We start from the raw sequence: 16832 nt of genomic DNA on the forward strand, positions 1-16832 counted from the left end.
AAACCATTCAAACACTTTGGATGATTTATGGAGATTCTACATTCAAGGAAGATCACCACAAAATTCCTTAGTCTTGAAGGCAACAATAATCTTTCTTGTAAACAACATTTAAAATGTTAGGAATATGGATAGATACAAGAACATGATCCCTCTTCTTCATAGACTAATTTATAATCTTAAATCTCTATTAATCTTAGCAGACAACAATTCTTCATTGACAACAATCTTTTCTATGTGACTTAAATATTCTTAAAACTTTCAATGTCACCATCCATCCTCCTCGACCACATTTGATCAAGGAGGCCCTTTGACAATCTCCAATTATTGATTGATTTAAATGCAATTCTGATGTGATGGAATTTGCATTTATGACTCTTCTAACTCCTTTGACCATATTTTTTAATCTCATATTAATTGTCACAATTTTGCATAATTAAAAAAAATAAAAATAAAAATTAATTTTATTAATTTATATTAATTAAACTATTAATATATTCTTCTTATAATAAATAACAAAATAAATTATTGTAGTGATAATTTAAGAGAGAGTGAGAGAGAGAAATTATATTAATAAAACAACACAATCTAAATGTTACAATAAAATAACACTAAAAGAGGCGATAATGTTTTTAATAAATATCATTTAGAGTAAACTTGTCAATTTTTTAAATAGATATTTATTAACAAAATTATATTTAACCTAATAAAAATAATGTGATTAAATAATTTAGTTGGATGCATTTTTAGAAATATTTTAAATATTTTATTTTTTGATTAAAAAGAAAATTTAATAATAACTATATTGAGTTTATTAATATGAGATAAACTTGGTGGCAAAGTTTCAACTAGATACTGATTAGTTAGTTGAATTTTTGTAGAACCAGAACTTGAGTTTCACATTCATTAAACACATTATTTAATTAATAAGTTTCTTTAATATCAATTCAATATCACAAACACATTAATTAATAACTTTTATAAATAACAATTCAATATTACATGCACATTAATTTATAACTAATATTTCTTAATATCAATTTAATATTATAAACACATTAATTAATAACTTTCTTTAATATCAAATCAAACAAATACATCAATTAATAACTTTCCTAAATATCAATATCCTATTCATTAATAACAAATCTAAATATCAGCATTCTATTAATCACTACACCAATAACAAATCTTTCCATTTTCTAAATCTTTTCTTTCTAAATCTTTTTGGTGTTTAACTGTTACTTTTAAACAAGAAAAAAAATGTTAATTTTATTAATTTATATTAATTAAACTATTAATATATTCTTCTTATAATAAATAGTACAAAATAAATTGTTCTAGTGATAATTTAAGAGAGAGAGAGAGAAATTATATTAATGGAAAAACACAATCAAAATGTTACAAGAAAATAATACTAAAAGATGTGATAATATTTTTAATAAATATCATTTAGAGTAATCTTGTCAATTTTTTAAATAGATATTTATTTAAAAAATTGTATTTAACCTAATAAAAATAGTATGATTAAATAATTTAGTTGGATGCATTTTTGGAAATATTTTAAATATTCTATTTTTTGATTGAAAAGAAAATTTAGTAATAACTATATTGAGTTCATTAATATAAGATAGATTTGGTGACAAAGTTTCGACTGAATAGTGATTGGTTAGTTGATTTTTTTGTAGAACTAGAACTTGAGTTTGACATTCATGAAACACATTAATTAATTAATAATTTTCCTTAATATCAATTCAATATCACAAACACATTAATTAATAACTTTTCTAAATAACAGTTCAATAAATACGTTAATTAATAATTTTCATAAATAACAATTCAATAAACACATTAATTAATAACTTTCCTAAATATCAATATCTTATTCATTAATAAATTTCCTAAATATGAATATCCTATTCATTAATAACAAATCTAAATATGAATATCCTATTAATTACTACACTAATAACAAATCTTCCCACTTTCTATTTATAGAGATTCTGCAATGCAACATATCTTATTTTAAATTCTCTTTCCATGTTCTACCGTCAGAATATGGTTTAGCAATGTTGTTTATTCAATTCCATTGCAATTTAATAAATTGTTATGAAAACGAGAGAAGATAAGATAAGATAGATACCTTGTCCGAATCGAGAATATATATATATCTTATGAATTTAGATGTATATGTCTGAAAATGTATTTTTTAAAGGTGTTTTTTCACCATTTAGGATGAGAGAAACAATTTCTATTTAGTAATATATTATGGGGTATACGATTAGGAATACTAAGTATTGTTTTGTCACGTCGTTGAAGTAAACAAATGTGACCGTCCAATATATGTCCATTCTGATGTGATGTGATTTTGTTAAAAATATGAGATGAAATACCACACTTATACAAGATTTAGACTAATATGGACTTTAGAAATTCAATTATGTCTCAAGGGATATTTCCGAGATATACTTCACGATACATCCTATTTCCGAGATATACTTCACGATACAAAAATTAAGACATATTTTCGGAAACTGAAATTTATATTAAAATCTATGAAAATGTATATATTTCATTATTTATTCAAGATTTCATACAAAATGTGTCTAATCCATAAATATATCGTTGAATAAAAACTAAAATAAATTAAAACACGTGTCACTAACAAAATCTATATTTATGGATGATCCTGCCATTGACTTTTGTTTATTTGATTCTCTTTCAATCTCGTCCAACTTGGTGAATTCTTGCATCCTTTCTAAAAAGATGATTCGGCAAAGTTCAACTTCTCCTGTTGAAAGAGTTGTCCACTCTAGTGGTGTTAGTGGTATAAGGTCTCTCGATTTCAAATAAACTTGAATAAAGTGTTGATATTATTGAAAATCATTCAATACACATAATACAATCGGTTGGATTTTGAGTTGGAGCGTGCATTGTGGAAAAAAATGTTTTCGAGAAACTGCATCTTGTCAGATTAATACACACCTTATTATATGCATTTTCTATAAGATGATCTATTTTTTCTTTCGGTTTCGGTCTGCTAATGCAAGGAGTAAGAGATTTATGAATTGCATCAAAATTGCCTTTTTTCTTGTATAGTCGCGTGTATGATTCTTTGTGGATTTTCAACTCTTTGATAAGTTATTTCCAGACAAATGTATGATCCTCCTCTCCTTTACCGAGCAAAGTATAAACAACTCGAAAATTGCAATTTTACTGTCACCCTTAACATTGACGACCCATTCAATGTATTTGTGCATAAAAACTGACATCTCGTCAATGAATTGGATATTTGGTAAAAGTGGTGAATGAGGTGGTTTGCTAATGAGAGCTCTTTTGAAAACACATTTTTTTAGATTTTGAAGTTAGAGAGTCAGGAAAAAGTTTGTCACCATGTTCAAAATACAAAGGAGACTGCATCGTTGAATTGCCACTCGATGTTAGTATAAGGTCATTGCAATGGCAACATGCAAATTTATTTGGTTAAAACAGTTGCTCAAGGAACTCCGAATTGAAGAAGGAAGACCAACGACACTTATTTATGATAATCAAGCTGCATTGCACATTGCTTCAAATTCAATCTTCCATGAAAGGACCAAACACATTGAGATAGACTGTCACTTTGTCAGAGAGAAAATCAAATCAGGTGACATCGCCACAAACTTCGTTAGCTCTAATGATCAATTGGCAGACGTGTTTACAAAATCCCTACGAAGTCCCATAACTAATTATATATGTAACAAGTTTGGTGCATTTGACTTATATGCTCAACCTTGAAGGGGATTGTTGATATTTGTAAATATAGTGTTACAAATATTTGTATATCGAATAGTCCCACATCGATTATATCATGTAATTAGTTGTAATCTCTCTCTATATAGTAAAGTCTCCGTAGTGCTTTTCACAACACGGTTTATTCAAATGTCTTTTAGTCTCCATATGAAACCTTTGCAAGTTTATGACTTTATTCAAAATGTTCAATGGCTTTTTCCTGAGACTTGGACCCACATATTTCCTTTCATCAAAAGCAAGGTGCTTCATACACAATTGATTGATGAACAAGAAAATGATAGAAATATATGACATACTTCTTCATCAAGTACACTTAATCTCAAAAGGCCTTCGTTTTTAAATCGTCTCCATTTGCTATGATTTCTTTTGCAAACAAAATTTAAAGTATGGATGAACACGAAAAAATGTTAATTTTATTGATTTATATTAATTAAACTATTAATATATTCTTCTTATAATAAATAGTACAAAATAAATTACTCTAGTGATAATTTGAGAGAGAGAGAGAGAGAGAGAGAGAGAGAGAGAGAGAGAGAGAGAGAGAGAGAGAGAGAGAGAGAGAGAGAGAGAGAGAGAGAGAGAGAGAGAGAGAGAGAGAGAGAGAGAGAGAGAGAGAGAAGAGAGAGAGAGAATATATTAATGAAAAAACATATTTGAAATGTTAAGTCTTTTCCGGTGAGTACAAAGCTCATCCATTTGTATTGGGCTATCATGTTTAACCTTCTTTGAAATTAAACAAGAACATGAAAGACCATATATTTTTCTAAGTGTGCAACTATACTTTAAGCTAACGGAACCTACAAATATTACATTTTTCTTATCTCACATTTATTGGGGGAATAGTTTTGTGTATTTTTTCTAATATAAGTCTCACATATAATTACCTAACTTATTTTATTCATCTCTTTGGAGATAAAAAATAAAAGCTTTAGTTTCCCTTTTTTAGATTCATTTTCTTTTGAGTGGATATTAATTTAGTCTCCCACATTTTTGTGTGTATTCTTCTTTCTTTATACCTTCTTGAACTTATTTAAAAAAACTTTTTTTTATCTCATATTAATTGTCACAATTTTGCACAATTAAATAAACACAAAAAATGTTAATTTTATTGATTTATACTAATTAAATTATTTATATATTCTTCTTATAATAAATAATGCAAAATGAATTATTATAGTGACAATTTAAGAGAGAGGCAAATTGTATTAATGGAAGAATACAATCGAAAGAATAACAATTAAAGTTATAATAAAGTAAGACTAAAAAAAGTTACAATAGTGAAAATGTTTTTAATAAATATCATTTAGAGTAAACTTGTCAATATTTTAAGTATATATTTATTAAAAATTTGTAACTAACCTAAAAAATAAGTATGATTAAATAATTTAGTTGGATGCATTTATAAAAATATTTTAAATATTCCATTTTTTGATTGAAAAGAAAATTTAGTAGTAACTATATTGAGCTCATTAATATGAGATAAATTTGGTGGCAAAGTTCCGAGAGTGATTGGTTAGTTGAATTTTTGTAGCACCAGAATTTGAGTTTCACATTCATTAAACACATTAATTAATCAATAACTTTCATAAATATCAATTCAATATTAGAAACATGTTAATTAACAAATTTTCTAAATATCAATTTAATATCAATAACACATTAATTAATTACTTTCTTAAATATCAAATCAATATTACAAACACATTAATTAATAACTTTTTTAACATCAATTCAATATCACAAACACATTAATTAATAACATTCCTTAATATCAATTCAATATCACAAACACATAATTAATAAATTTCCTTAATATCAATTCAATATCACAAACACATTAATTAATAACTTTCTAAATATCAATATCTTATTCATTAATAACAAATCTAAATATCAGTATCCTATTAATTATTACACTAATAACAAATCTCCCCACTTTCTATTTATAAAGATTCTGTAACGCAACATATCTTATTTTCAATTCTCTTTCCATATTTAACAGTGTTGTTTATTCAAATCCACTGTAATTTAATAAATTGTTATGAAAATGAGATAAGATAAGATAAGATAGATACCTAGTTCGAACCGAGAATAGATATGTATCTTACGAATTCAGATGTATATGTCTGAAAATGTATTTTTGAATTTTTTTTAAAGGTGTTTTTTCACCACATTTAGGATGGGAAAACAATTCCTATTTATGAATATATTATGGGGTATAAGATTAGGAATACTAAGTATTATTTTGTCTCGTCGTTGAAGTAAACAAATGCGACCAGTCAATAGATGTCCATTCTGATGTGATGTGATTTTGTTAAAAATATGAGATTAAATATCCATATTTATATAAGATTTAGACTAATATGGACTTTAGAAATTCAATTATGTCTCGGGGGATATTCTAGAGATATACTTCAGGATACACCCTATTTCATTGTGTCAAAATTTGTGAAATTATGGTGAATTCGAAAATGTATTTTTGAATAAATCTCTATTTTTTTAAATATTTAGGGTGACTTTGAAAATGCATTTTCGAATCAATTCAACACTATTCACACATAACTTGTTTCAAAAACATGACCAGTTATAGAAAAAAAATTAAGACATATTTTTATAAACGGAAATTTATATTGAAATCTGTGAAAATGTAGATATTTCATTAATATTTATTCAAGATTTCATACAAAACGTGTCTAATCCATAAATACATTGTTGAATAAAAATTAAAATAAATTGAAACATGTGTCACTGACAAAATCTATATTTGTGGATGATCCTGCCATTGACTTTTGTTTATTTGATTCCCTTTCACTATCGCTCAACTTGGTGAATTCTTGCATCCTTTCTAAAAAAATGTTTCTCTTGTTGAAAGAGTTGTCCACTCTAGTGGTGTCAGTGGTATAAGGTCTCTCGATTTTAAATAAACTTGAATAAAGTGCCGATATTATTGAAAGTCATTCAATACACATAATACTATCGGTTGGATTTTGAGGCGGGGCATGCATTGTGGAAAAATGTTTTCGAGAAACTGCATCTTGTCAAATTAATACACACCTTATTATATGTATTTTTTATAAGATGATCTATTTTTTCTTTCGATGTCGGTCAACTAATGCAAAGAGTAAAAGATTTATGAATTGCATCAAAAAATTTCGTTTTTCCTGTATAGTCGTGTGTATGATTCTTTGTGAATTTTCAACTCTTTGATAAGTTGTTGGCAGACAAATGTACGATCCTCCTCTCTTTTACCGAGCAAAGTATAACAACCTCGAAAACTACAACTTTACTGTCACCCTTAATATTGACGATCCATTCAATGTATTTGTGCATAAAAACTGGCATCTCGTCAATTAATTGGATTTTTAGTAAAGGTGGTGAATGAGTTGGTTTGCTAATGGTAGCTCTTTTGAAAACACATTTTTTTTAGATTTTGAAGTTAGAGAGTCAGGAAAAAGTTTGTCAACATGTTCAAAATACGAAGTAGACCGCATCGTTGAATTGTCACTCGATGTTAGTTTGGCCTTCTTAGGAGCACTTTTTATTTTTATCGGTTGAGACAATGGTTTCAAATATGTGGTTTCTGGATAAGAAATCTTCCTCATTTTCTCTTTGATGTGAAGTATCATATTGTCACTGACTTTCAAAAATATCTCTTGTATCATATCCTATTCGATCAAGATAGAGATATTCAATTTATCATCTTTCATCATATAATCATCATCAAACCTAAGCCTTTTCCAGTGAGTACAAACCTCATCCATTTGTATTGGGCTATCATGTTTAACCTTCTTTAAAATTAGACAAGCACATGAAAAACCATACATTTTTCTTAGTGTGCAACCATACTTTAAGCTAACGGAACCTACAAATATTACATTTTTCTTATCTTACATTTATAGGGGGAATAGTTTTGTGTATTTTTTTTCCTAATATAAGTCTCACATATAATTACCTAACTTATTTTATTCATTTCTTTGGAGATAAAAAATAAAAGCTTTAGTTTTTCTTTTTTATGTTCTTTTTCTTTTGAGTGGATATTAATTTAGTCTCCCACATTTTTGTGTGTATTCTTCTTTCTTTATACACTGAACTTATTTAAAAAAACTTTTTTTATCTCATATTAATTGTCACAATTTTGCATAATTAAATAAACACAACAAAATGTTAATTTTATTGATTTATACTAATTAAATTATTAATATATTCTTCTTATAATAAATAATGCAAAATGAATTATTATAGTGACAATTTAAGAGAGAGGCAAATTGTACTAATGGAAGAATACAATCGAAAGAATAACAATTAAAGTTATAATAAAATAAGACTAAAAAAAGTTACAATAGTGATAATGTTTTTAATAAATATTATTTAGAGTAAACTTGTTAATTTTTTAAATAGATATTTATTTAAAAAAATTGTATTTAACTTAATAAAAATAGTATGATTAAATAATTTAATTGGACTCATTTATACAAATATTTTAAATATTCCACTTTTTATTGAAAAGAAAATTTAATAGTATTTATATTGAGTTTATTAATGAGTATGAGATAGATTTGGTGGTAAAGTTTCGACCGGACAGTGATGGCTTAGTTGAATTTTTGTAGAACCAGAACTTAAATTTCACTTTCATCAAACACATTAATTAATTAATAATTTTCCTTAATATCAATTCAATATCAAAAACATATTAATTAATAACTTTCCTAAAAAAAAATCAATATCACAAACACATTAATTAATAACTTTCCTTAATATCAATTCAATATCACAAACACATTAATTAATTAATAACTTTTCTTAATATCAATTCAATATCACAAACACATTAATTAATAACTTTCCTAAATATCAATATCATATTCATTAATAACAAATCTAAATATTAGAAACATTTTTTCACAATTGTGATTGAATTTCCACTCATGACTCTTCTAACTCCTTTGACCAATTTTTTTTCTCATACTAATTGTCACAATTTTATAAACAAAAAAAATATTAATTTTATTATTATTTTTTTAATTAAACTATTAATATATTCTTCTTATGATAAATAATACAAAATAAATTACTGTAGTGATAATTTGAGAGAGAGAGTATATTAATGGAAAATCACAACCAAAATATTACAATAAAATAACAATCAAAATATCAATTAAATATCACAAACACATTAATTAATAACTTAAAGTTAGGTTAGGACATGATGAATAGTGAATAGTTCCGAGTCACCTTATTGAAAACTAGAACTCTGAGATCATTTGGCACAATAAGCCATAACTTAAATGTTTTCGAGAAACTGCAACTTGTCAGATTAATACACATCTTATTATATGCATTTTCTATAAGATGGTCTATTTTATCTTTCGGTGTCGGTCTGCTAATGCAAGGAGTAAGAGATTTATGAATTGTATCAAAATTATCTTTTTTCCTGTATAGTCATGTGTATGATTCTTTGTGGATTTCCAACTCTTTGATAAGTTGTTGCCAAGCAAATGTATGATCTTTCTCTCCTTTACCGAGCAATGTATAAACAACTCGAAAGTGCAATTTTACTGTCACCCTTAACATTGACGACCCATTCAATGTATTTGTGCATAAAAACTGACATCTCGTCAATGAATTGGATATTTGGTAAAGGTGGTGAATGAGGTGGTTTGCTAATGAGAGCTCTTTTGAAAACACATTTTTTGAGATTTTGAAGTTAGAGAGTCAGGAAAAAGTTTGTCAACATGTTCAAAATACAAAGGAGATCGCATCGTTGAATTGCCACTCAATGTTAGTATAGGGTCATGGCAATGGCAACATGCAAATTTATTTGGTTAAAACAGTTGCTCAAGGAACTTCGAATTGAAGAAGGAAGACCAACGACACTTATTTGTGATAATTAAGTTGCATTGCACATTGCTTCAAATTCAATCATACATGAGAGGACCAAACACGTTGAGATAGACTGTCACTTTGTCAGACAGAAAATCGAATCAGGTGACATCGGCACAAACTTCGTTAACTCTAATGATCAATTGTCAGACGTGTTTCTAAAATCCTGTGAAGTCCAATAACTAATTATATATGTAACAAGTTTGGTGCATTTGACTTATATGCTCAACCTTGAGGGGGAGTGTTGATATTTCTAAATATAGTATTAAAAATATTTGTATATCGAATAGTCCCACATCGATTATATCATGTAATTAGTTGTAATCTCTCTATATATAATAAATTCTCAATAGTGCTTTTCAAAACACATTGTTTATTCAAATGTGTTATAGTCTCCATATGAATCATTTGCAAGTGTACCGGATAGAACACATGATAAAAGTCTTGATTGCAACTTTTCTAAAAGTCTCTGACATTGGCTCTACAAAACCATTAACATAAACATCATGCCAAACACTTTTGATGATTTATGGAGATTCTACTTTCAAGGAAGATCACCACAAAATTCCTTAGTCTTGAAGGCAACAATAATCTTCCTTATAAACAACATTTGAAACACTTTTGATGATTTATAGAAAATTTAGTAATAACTATATTGTGTTCATTAATATGAGATAGACTTGGTGACAAAGTTTCGACTAAATAGCGATTGGTTAGTTGAATTTTGTATAATTAGAATTAGAATTTGACATTCATGAAACACATTAATTAATTAATAAATTTCTTTAATATCAATTAAATATATGACAAACACATTAATTAATAACTTTCCTGAATAAGAATTCAATATCACAAACACATTAATTAATAACTTTCTTTAATACAATTCAATATCACAAACACATTAATTAATTAATAAGTTTCCTTAATATTAATTCAATATCACAAACACATTAATTAATAATTTTCCTAAATATCAATATCCTATTCATTAATAACAAATCTAAATATTAGAAACATTTTTTCACAAATGCAATTGTGATTGAATTTCCACTCATACTTTTCTAACTCCTTTGACCAAATTTTTTTTCTCATACTAATTGTCACAATTTTGCACAATTAAATAAATAAAAAATATTAATTTTATTAATTAAACTATTAATATATTCTTTTTATGATAAATAGTACAAAATAAATTACTGTAGTGATGATTAAAGAGAGAGATTATATATTAATGGAAAATCACAATCAAAATATTACAATAAAATAACAATCAAAATATCAATTAAATATCACAAACACATTAATTAATAATTTTCCTAAATAACAATTCAATAAATATATTAATTAATAACTTTCCTAAATTCTAATGATTAATAACAAATCTTTTCTAAATCTTTTTAAATCTTTTTTTTTCTAAATCTTTTGGGTATTTAACGGTTACTTTTTATAATATAAAACACCCAAATCACTTGTCATGATAACATAACATCACAAACTCAACATAGTATTTGCAGTGTTCTTTCTCTGTCTCTCTCTCATTCTTTGTTTCGATTCAACTTCAAACTCAACACGATCATGATGAAGGAAGTCATTATCCGTGAAGTTTGGGCATACAATCTAGACTATGAATTCAATCTCATCCGTCGAGCTATCCATCAATGTCATTTCATCATTTCAATGGACACCGAGTTTCCCGGCGTAATTCATTCCTCCAAAGTTGACCGTGGTTATCTTCAACCCTCTCATCAGTATCGTTACCTGAAAGCCAATGTTGATGATTTGAAGCTCATTCAAGTAGGACTCACACTTTCGGATTCTGATGGAAATCTTCCAGACTTTGGAACCAATAACTGTTACATTTGGGAGTTTAATTTTAGAGATTTTGATCTCAATCATGATCCGTGTAATCAAGATTCCATTGATATGCTCCGCCGTCAAGGGATCAACTTTGAGCGCAATTTCTGTCACGGTGTGGATTCAAAGCGTTTCGCTGATCTAATGTTATCGTCGGTACTTGTTTTTAACAAATCACTTATTTGGGTCACGTTTAGCAGTGCTTATGATTTTGGGTATTTGGTGAAGATCCTTACCGGAAAGAATTTACCAAATCTGCTAGAGGATTTTTTAGAAATAGTTCAAATATTGTTTGGAAAAAATGTTTATGATATGAAATATCTCATGAAGTTCTGCAACTCTCTTTATGGCGGTCTCGAGCGGGTAGCTACTACGCTTAATGTGTGTCGGGCAGTAGGAAATTCTCATCAAGCCGCATCGGATAGTTTGTTGACGTGGCATGCATTCGACAAAATGATCAAGACTTATTTCAAGGACAACGAAGCTCCCAAGCACGCTGCCGGAGTGCTGTTTGGATTAGAAATTGCAGTTTAGTTGTAATGAAAATTCAAGTACATAAATTGTATTAGAAATTGCAGTTTAGTTGTAATGAAAATTCAAGTACATAAATTGTATTAGAAATTGCAGTTTAATTGTATTAGAAATTGCAGAATTGTAATGAAAATTCAAGTATATAAAATACTCATCCTTTGATTATTTTCTTTTCTAAATTCTGTTTATGTCTTTATTTTGGTGGGAGTCTGTCAAATTTGTTACTATGTTCTATAATAGACATGTGCATGAACTATAAATCTCTTTCTTTGATACTTTTAAAGGTTAAAGTGCAGTATGCTATTCAAATAATCAACTATTTGATTAAAATTTGGTTAGTAAGAGGAAACAGGTACTTAGTTTAACAGAGTAAAGTATAAAGCTTTTTGATGCCTGCTACAATATATATTAAATGTTTGTGTATTGCTGAATCTAATAGAGTAAAGTATAAAGCTTCTTCATGTCTAAATACTAGAGCAATTTTGCACGACAAACTTAAAGAACGGATAGACTAACATATGTAATGACAATTCTGCGCTTAGGATTTGATTCATGAATATTTGAATAGATTGAAATTTATTATCTGCTAAACATAGCAATCTCAGTAATGAGTCTCAATACAGAGACATAAACTTTATCTTCAACCACAATTGCAACCAACAATGTATATAATGTTAAAACATAACGGCCAGCATTGAGAAGTAATCCATTCACAATAGTATAAGGAGCTACCAAGGTACCTTGTAAGTTTTGATTGTGAAACTCAAGTAGAAAAGGATCAGAGGCATTTTCTTTTTTTAATTGAGACACAATGCCAAAAGTAGGGGAAGATACCAAGGTCCACAAAGCATATTGTTGAGCAATGTGATCTTCGGTAGGCCACTCTGCAGGCACGTGTGATAAAGCATCAGCAACTTTGTTGGAAGCTCCTGGTTTGTACTCAATACGAAATTGAAAACCCAATAATTTCTGCACATGGGCCTGCTGATCCGGTGTTTGAATAACCTGTTGTAACAACTCCTTAATGCTTTTATGGCCTGTCCGAATAATAAAGAAATGTCCCAAGAGGTATTGACGCCACTTGAGAACGGCCTATGTGATTGCATGAAGCTCTTTAATATAAACAGAAGCTGCCGGTAATTTCGGACCCAAATTCTTGAGTTCAGTTTGTCTGTCTGTGGGTGGTAAGAAGAGCTCATTCTCAACAAAGTCCCAATAAACTTGAACAGATCAGTCCAAAGTTTACTGAAGAAGATGGGGTCACGGTCGGACACAATACTCTTAGGTAAACCGTGAAGCTTGCAAACCATATCCACAAATAATTCAGCCACTTTGTAGGCTATAAAATGAGACGGAAGGGCTCCCATGTGCACACCGCCTTGGAGAATCTATCGACCACCACAAACAGAACTGAAAATACTCCAGAAACAGGCAAACCAGTGACAAAGTCAAGCAAAATGTCTTCCCAAACATTAGTTGGAATAGACAGAGGCTGTAAAAGCCCATTAGGCTTAGTAGTGCTGTACTTGGTCTGTTTACAAACAATGCAATGAGCCACAAATTCTTTGATGTCTTGTCTCATTGAATCCCAATAAAAATTTGCAGAGTCTCTTGAGGGTCTTTACTACCCCAGCATGTCCTCCAATAAGAGTTTCAAGATATCCTTTTAGCAAAAGGAATTTGAAACGTGAATCGGAGGGTAACCAAATTCTCCCTTTCTTTAACAACAGCCCATTAGACATGGAAAAAAGAGGGAAGCTAGAAGGATAAGACAAGTTTCTGATTCTGTCTAGAGCTGACGGTGACTTGTCGATAGGGTTGAAGCTTGAACAAGGCAAGGTCTCCAATCTCCAATGTGACATGCTTTCTCTTCTTGTCAGCCTGATTCTTCATTAACTGTTGAGCCTTATGCAGATTTTGTTGTAACTGAATCAGAATATGTTCTCTTGTTATAAGTTGAGCATTGACGGCATCATCTCCACCTTCCTTAATGGCAACAGATCTAGTAAGGGCCGGAGGATTTCTGCCATATAAAGCCATAAAAGGTGTCATGGCAGCACTAGTTTGGAACGCAGTGTTGTACCAATACTCAGCTAAGTGGAGTACCTTCGACCAAAATTTGGACTTTGGCATGCCGTGTAGTTTTACGACAGTCTTGATGAAAACTTCAGCCACAAGCTTACTATCATAGTCAGTCTTTAAGGGAAAGAAATGGCCAAATTTGGTAAGTCTGTCTACAACCACAAATATGACAGTAAAACCACCAGAGTTGGGCAATTCGGTTATAAAATCCATGGCAATATCCTCCCAAACCTGAGTTGGAATAGGTAATGGAATTAGCAACCCGGCTGGCAAGGAAGTAGTGTTCGGCCTGTTGACAAATGGTACATAGCTTCACATATTCAGTGATATCATGTTTCATTTGTGGCCAATAAAACTGGCTGCAGATGCGAGCTATAGTTCTTGTAATTCCAACAAAGGAGTTATGGTATTCCTGCAAAACCTGTGGAATTAAAGAGCTCTTAGATGGAATAGCAAGCCTATCATTCCAACACAACAAACTATCCTTCACAGCATAACTCAGGTGTGGCGCTTCATCAGTCAAACATGCTTGAAAAATTGGGCCAAAGTGAGGACAGTCCCGTATGGCGGTTCTGGGCTCTGGTAAGAATAGTTGTTGTGGTTCAGACCAGGCCAATACAAACATACGAGAAAGTGAGTCAGCAGCAACATTCTCTTTGCCTGGTTTATATTCAATGGTGAAGTCAAACCCAAAAAACTTGTGCAACCAAGCTTGTTGCTCCGGTGTTTGTAAGGACTGATCCAACACGGCCTTCAAACTCTTTTGATCAGTGCGGGTGATGAATTTATGGCCGAGCAAATAATGTTTGAGCTTAGCCATAGCTTTAGTATTGGCACGAAATTCCCTGAGATAAGCTGATTGTTTCTGCACATTTGGCCCTAGCTTCTTAGAGAAATACGCAATAGGGTGGCCTTGTTGACTCAACACTGCTCTTATGCCTGAACCCGAGGCATCAGTCTCCAAGATAAATGTTTGAGAGAAATCTGGAAGAACCAACAGTGGTGCAGAAGTGATAGCTTGCTTCAATGTGAGAAATGCGGCATGAGCCGATGGAGACCAACAAAAATTGTCTTTCCTTAACAAATCAGTCAGAGGAGAAGCAATAGTAGCATAAGACTTAATGAACCTGCGATAATAGCCCGTGAGGCCGAGAAGCCCTCTCAACTGCTTGACATTGGCAGGTGTTTGCCACTCTAAAAAAGCATGTACCTTGTGTTTATCCATAGTGACTCCTTGTCCCGATACCGTGTGATCCAAGTACTCTACTTCATCAAGACCAAAAGAGCACTTAGACAATTTTACAAACAGTTGGTGGTCACTGAGAAGCTGCAGTAGCACCTGTAGATGTTCAAGATGCGTCAGCCAAGACGGACCATAAATGAGAATATCATCAAAGAACAGGCTGAAACACTTGGTTCATCAAACATTGAAAGGAGGCAGGGGCATTTGAAAATGATTCACATTTCCTTTTCAAGTAAAGGAAAAGAGCCATATTGAATAGGAACTCAGATGCATGTCAGTTGGTAGTTTCTTTTTTGGGTTCCTTTGATAATACCGGGTGCTGAATTTTATTAATTGCATATTTTAGTTGTATCCTCAACTCTCTTTTCCTCCCTTTATAGGACAGTTGTTTCGATGATCCATAAACGATCATGCTAATTGTAGGACATTCAATCTTACTGTTGCTTGACTATTAATGTAATCCTCTCGTGTCTATATTTTATCCGAGCATCGTAACATCATAAGCTATTTGCATAAAAACTGTCATCTACTTCAATGAAGATTTTTCTAAGTTGCTTTCCAAGGTCTCTATAACAATACGGTCAAATTTCCCTCTTTTTTAAGTTGATTACCAGTGGTCTCTATAACAATATGCTCAAATTTCCCTTTCTTTGAAGTGATTAACTCAAATCATTCTCACAAAATCACCCCTCACACCCTTACAGTACAATGAAGGCAGCCATTGTTCAACAACATAATATCTTCAGCGCCAACGATTTTTGCCGCAACTAAAGAGCCATCTATATCATTTTCACTGAACTAAAATTGATACAGAAAGCCATAATTATAGGCACAGGCATAGTCATAATCATATACAAATTCATATTTGATACACGAATAATAGAGATTCCGCAACGCAACATACCCTATTTTCAGTTCTCTTTCCATGTTCTGCTGTCAGAATATGGTTTAGCATCGCTGTCTCTTCAATTCCATTGCAATTTAATAAATAGTTATGAAAATGAGAGGAGATAAGATATATACTTTTCCCGGACCGAGAATAGATATGTATTTAATGGATTCAGATGCATATCTCTAAAAATGTATTTTTGAATTTTGAAATTTATTATCTGCTAAACTTAGTAATCTCAGTAATGAGTCTCAATACATAGACAGAAACACTATCTTCAAAGATTCAAGCCACAATTGCAACCAACAGTGTATATAATGTTAATTGGTCACACAAATCTGTCACATGTATGTTACGTGCATGGTTGATAGGTCACATCTTACTGAAAGCCTCGCTTTGAGCTTATAGAGGACATTATCAACTTAATCAAAATGTGGCTTCGTTGCATTTTTTGTGCTCTCAATCCACTCTTGAACTTTCTTGTATGGGCCAATAATACGATCATGATCCTTCTCGTCTGAAATCTGCATCCAACAAATATGTAATTATCACCATATGATC

The 16832-nt window shown here is 30.2% G+C and overlaps 1 protein-coding gene across 1 annotated transcript; it reads left to right on the plus strand.

The window, feature by feature from the left end:
• Window positions 1–11124: 11124 nt before the first annotated feature.
• On the plus strand, window positions 11125–12222 carry LOC127119310 (probable CCR4-associated factor 1 homolog 11). The gene has a single exon (XM_051049515.1). The coding sequence runs from the start codon at window positions 11248–11250 to the stop codon at window positions 12058–12060; it is 813 nt and encodes a 270-aa protein (XP_050905472.1). The 5' UTR covers window positions 11125–11247; the 3' UTR covers window positions 12061–12222.
• Window positions 12223–16832: the final 4610 nt, after the last annotated feature.

The sequence above is a fragment of the Lathyrus oleraceus genome, chromosome 2 (genome assembly GCF_024323335.1).
Source record: "Lathyrus oleraceus cultivar Zhongwan6 chromosome 2, CAAS_Psat_ZW6_1.0, whole genome shotgun sequence".
In the NCBI taxonomy this organism is placed as follows: Eukaryota; Viridiplantae; Streptophyta; class Magnoliopsida; order Fabales; family Fabaceae; genus Lathyrus; species Lathyrus oleraceus.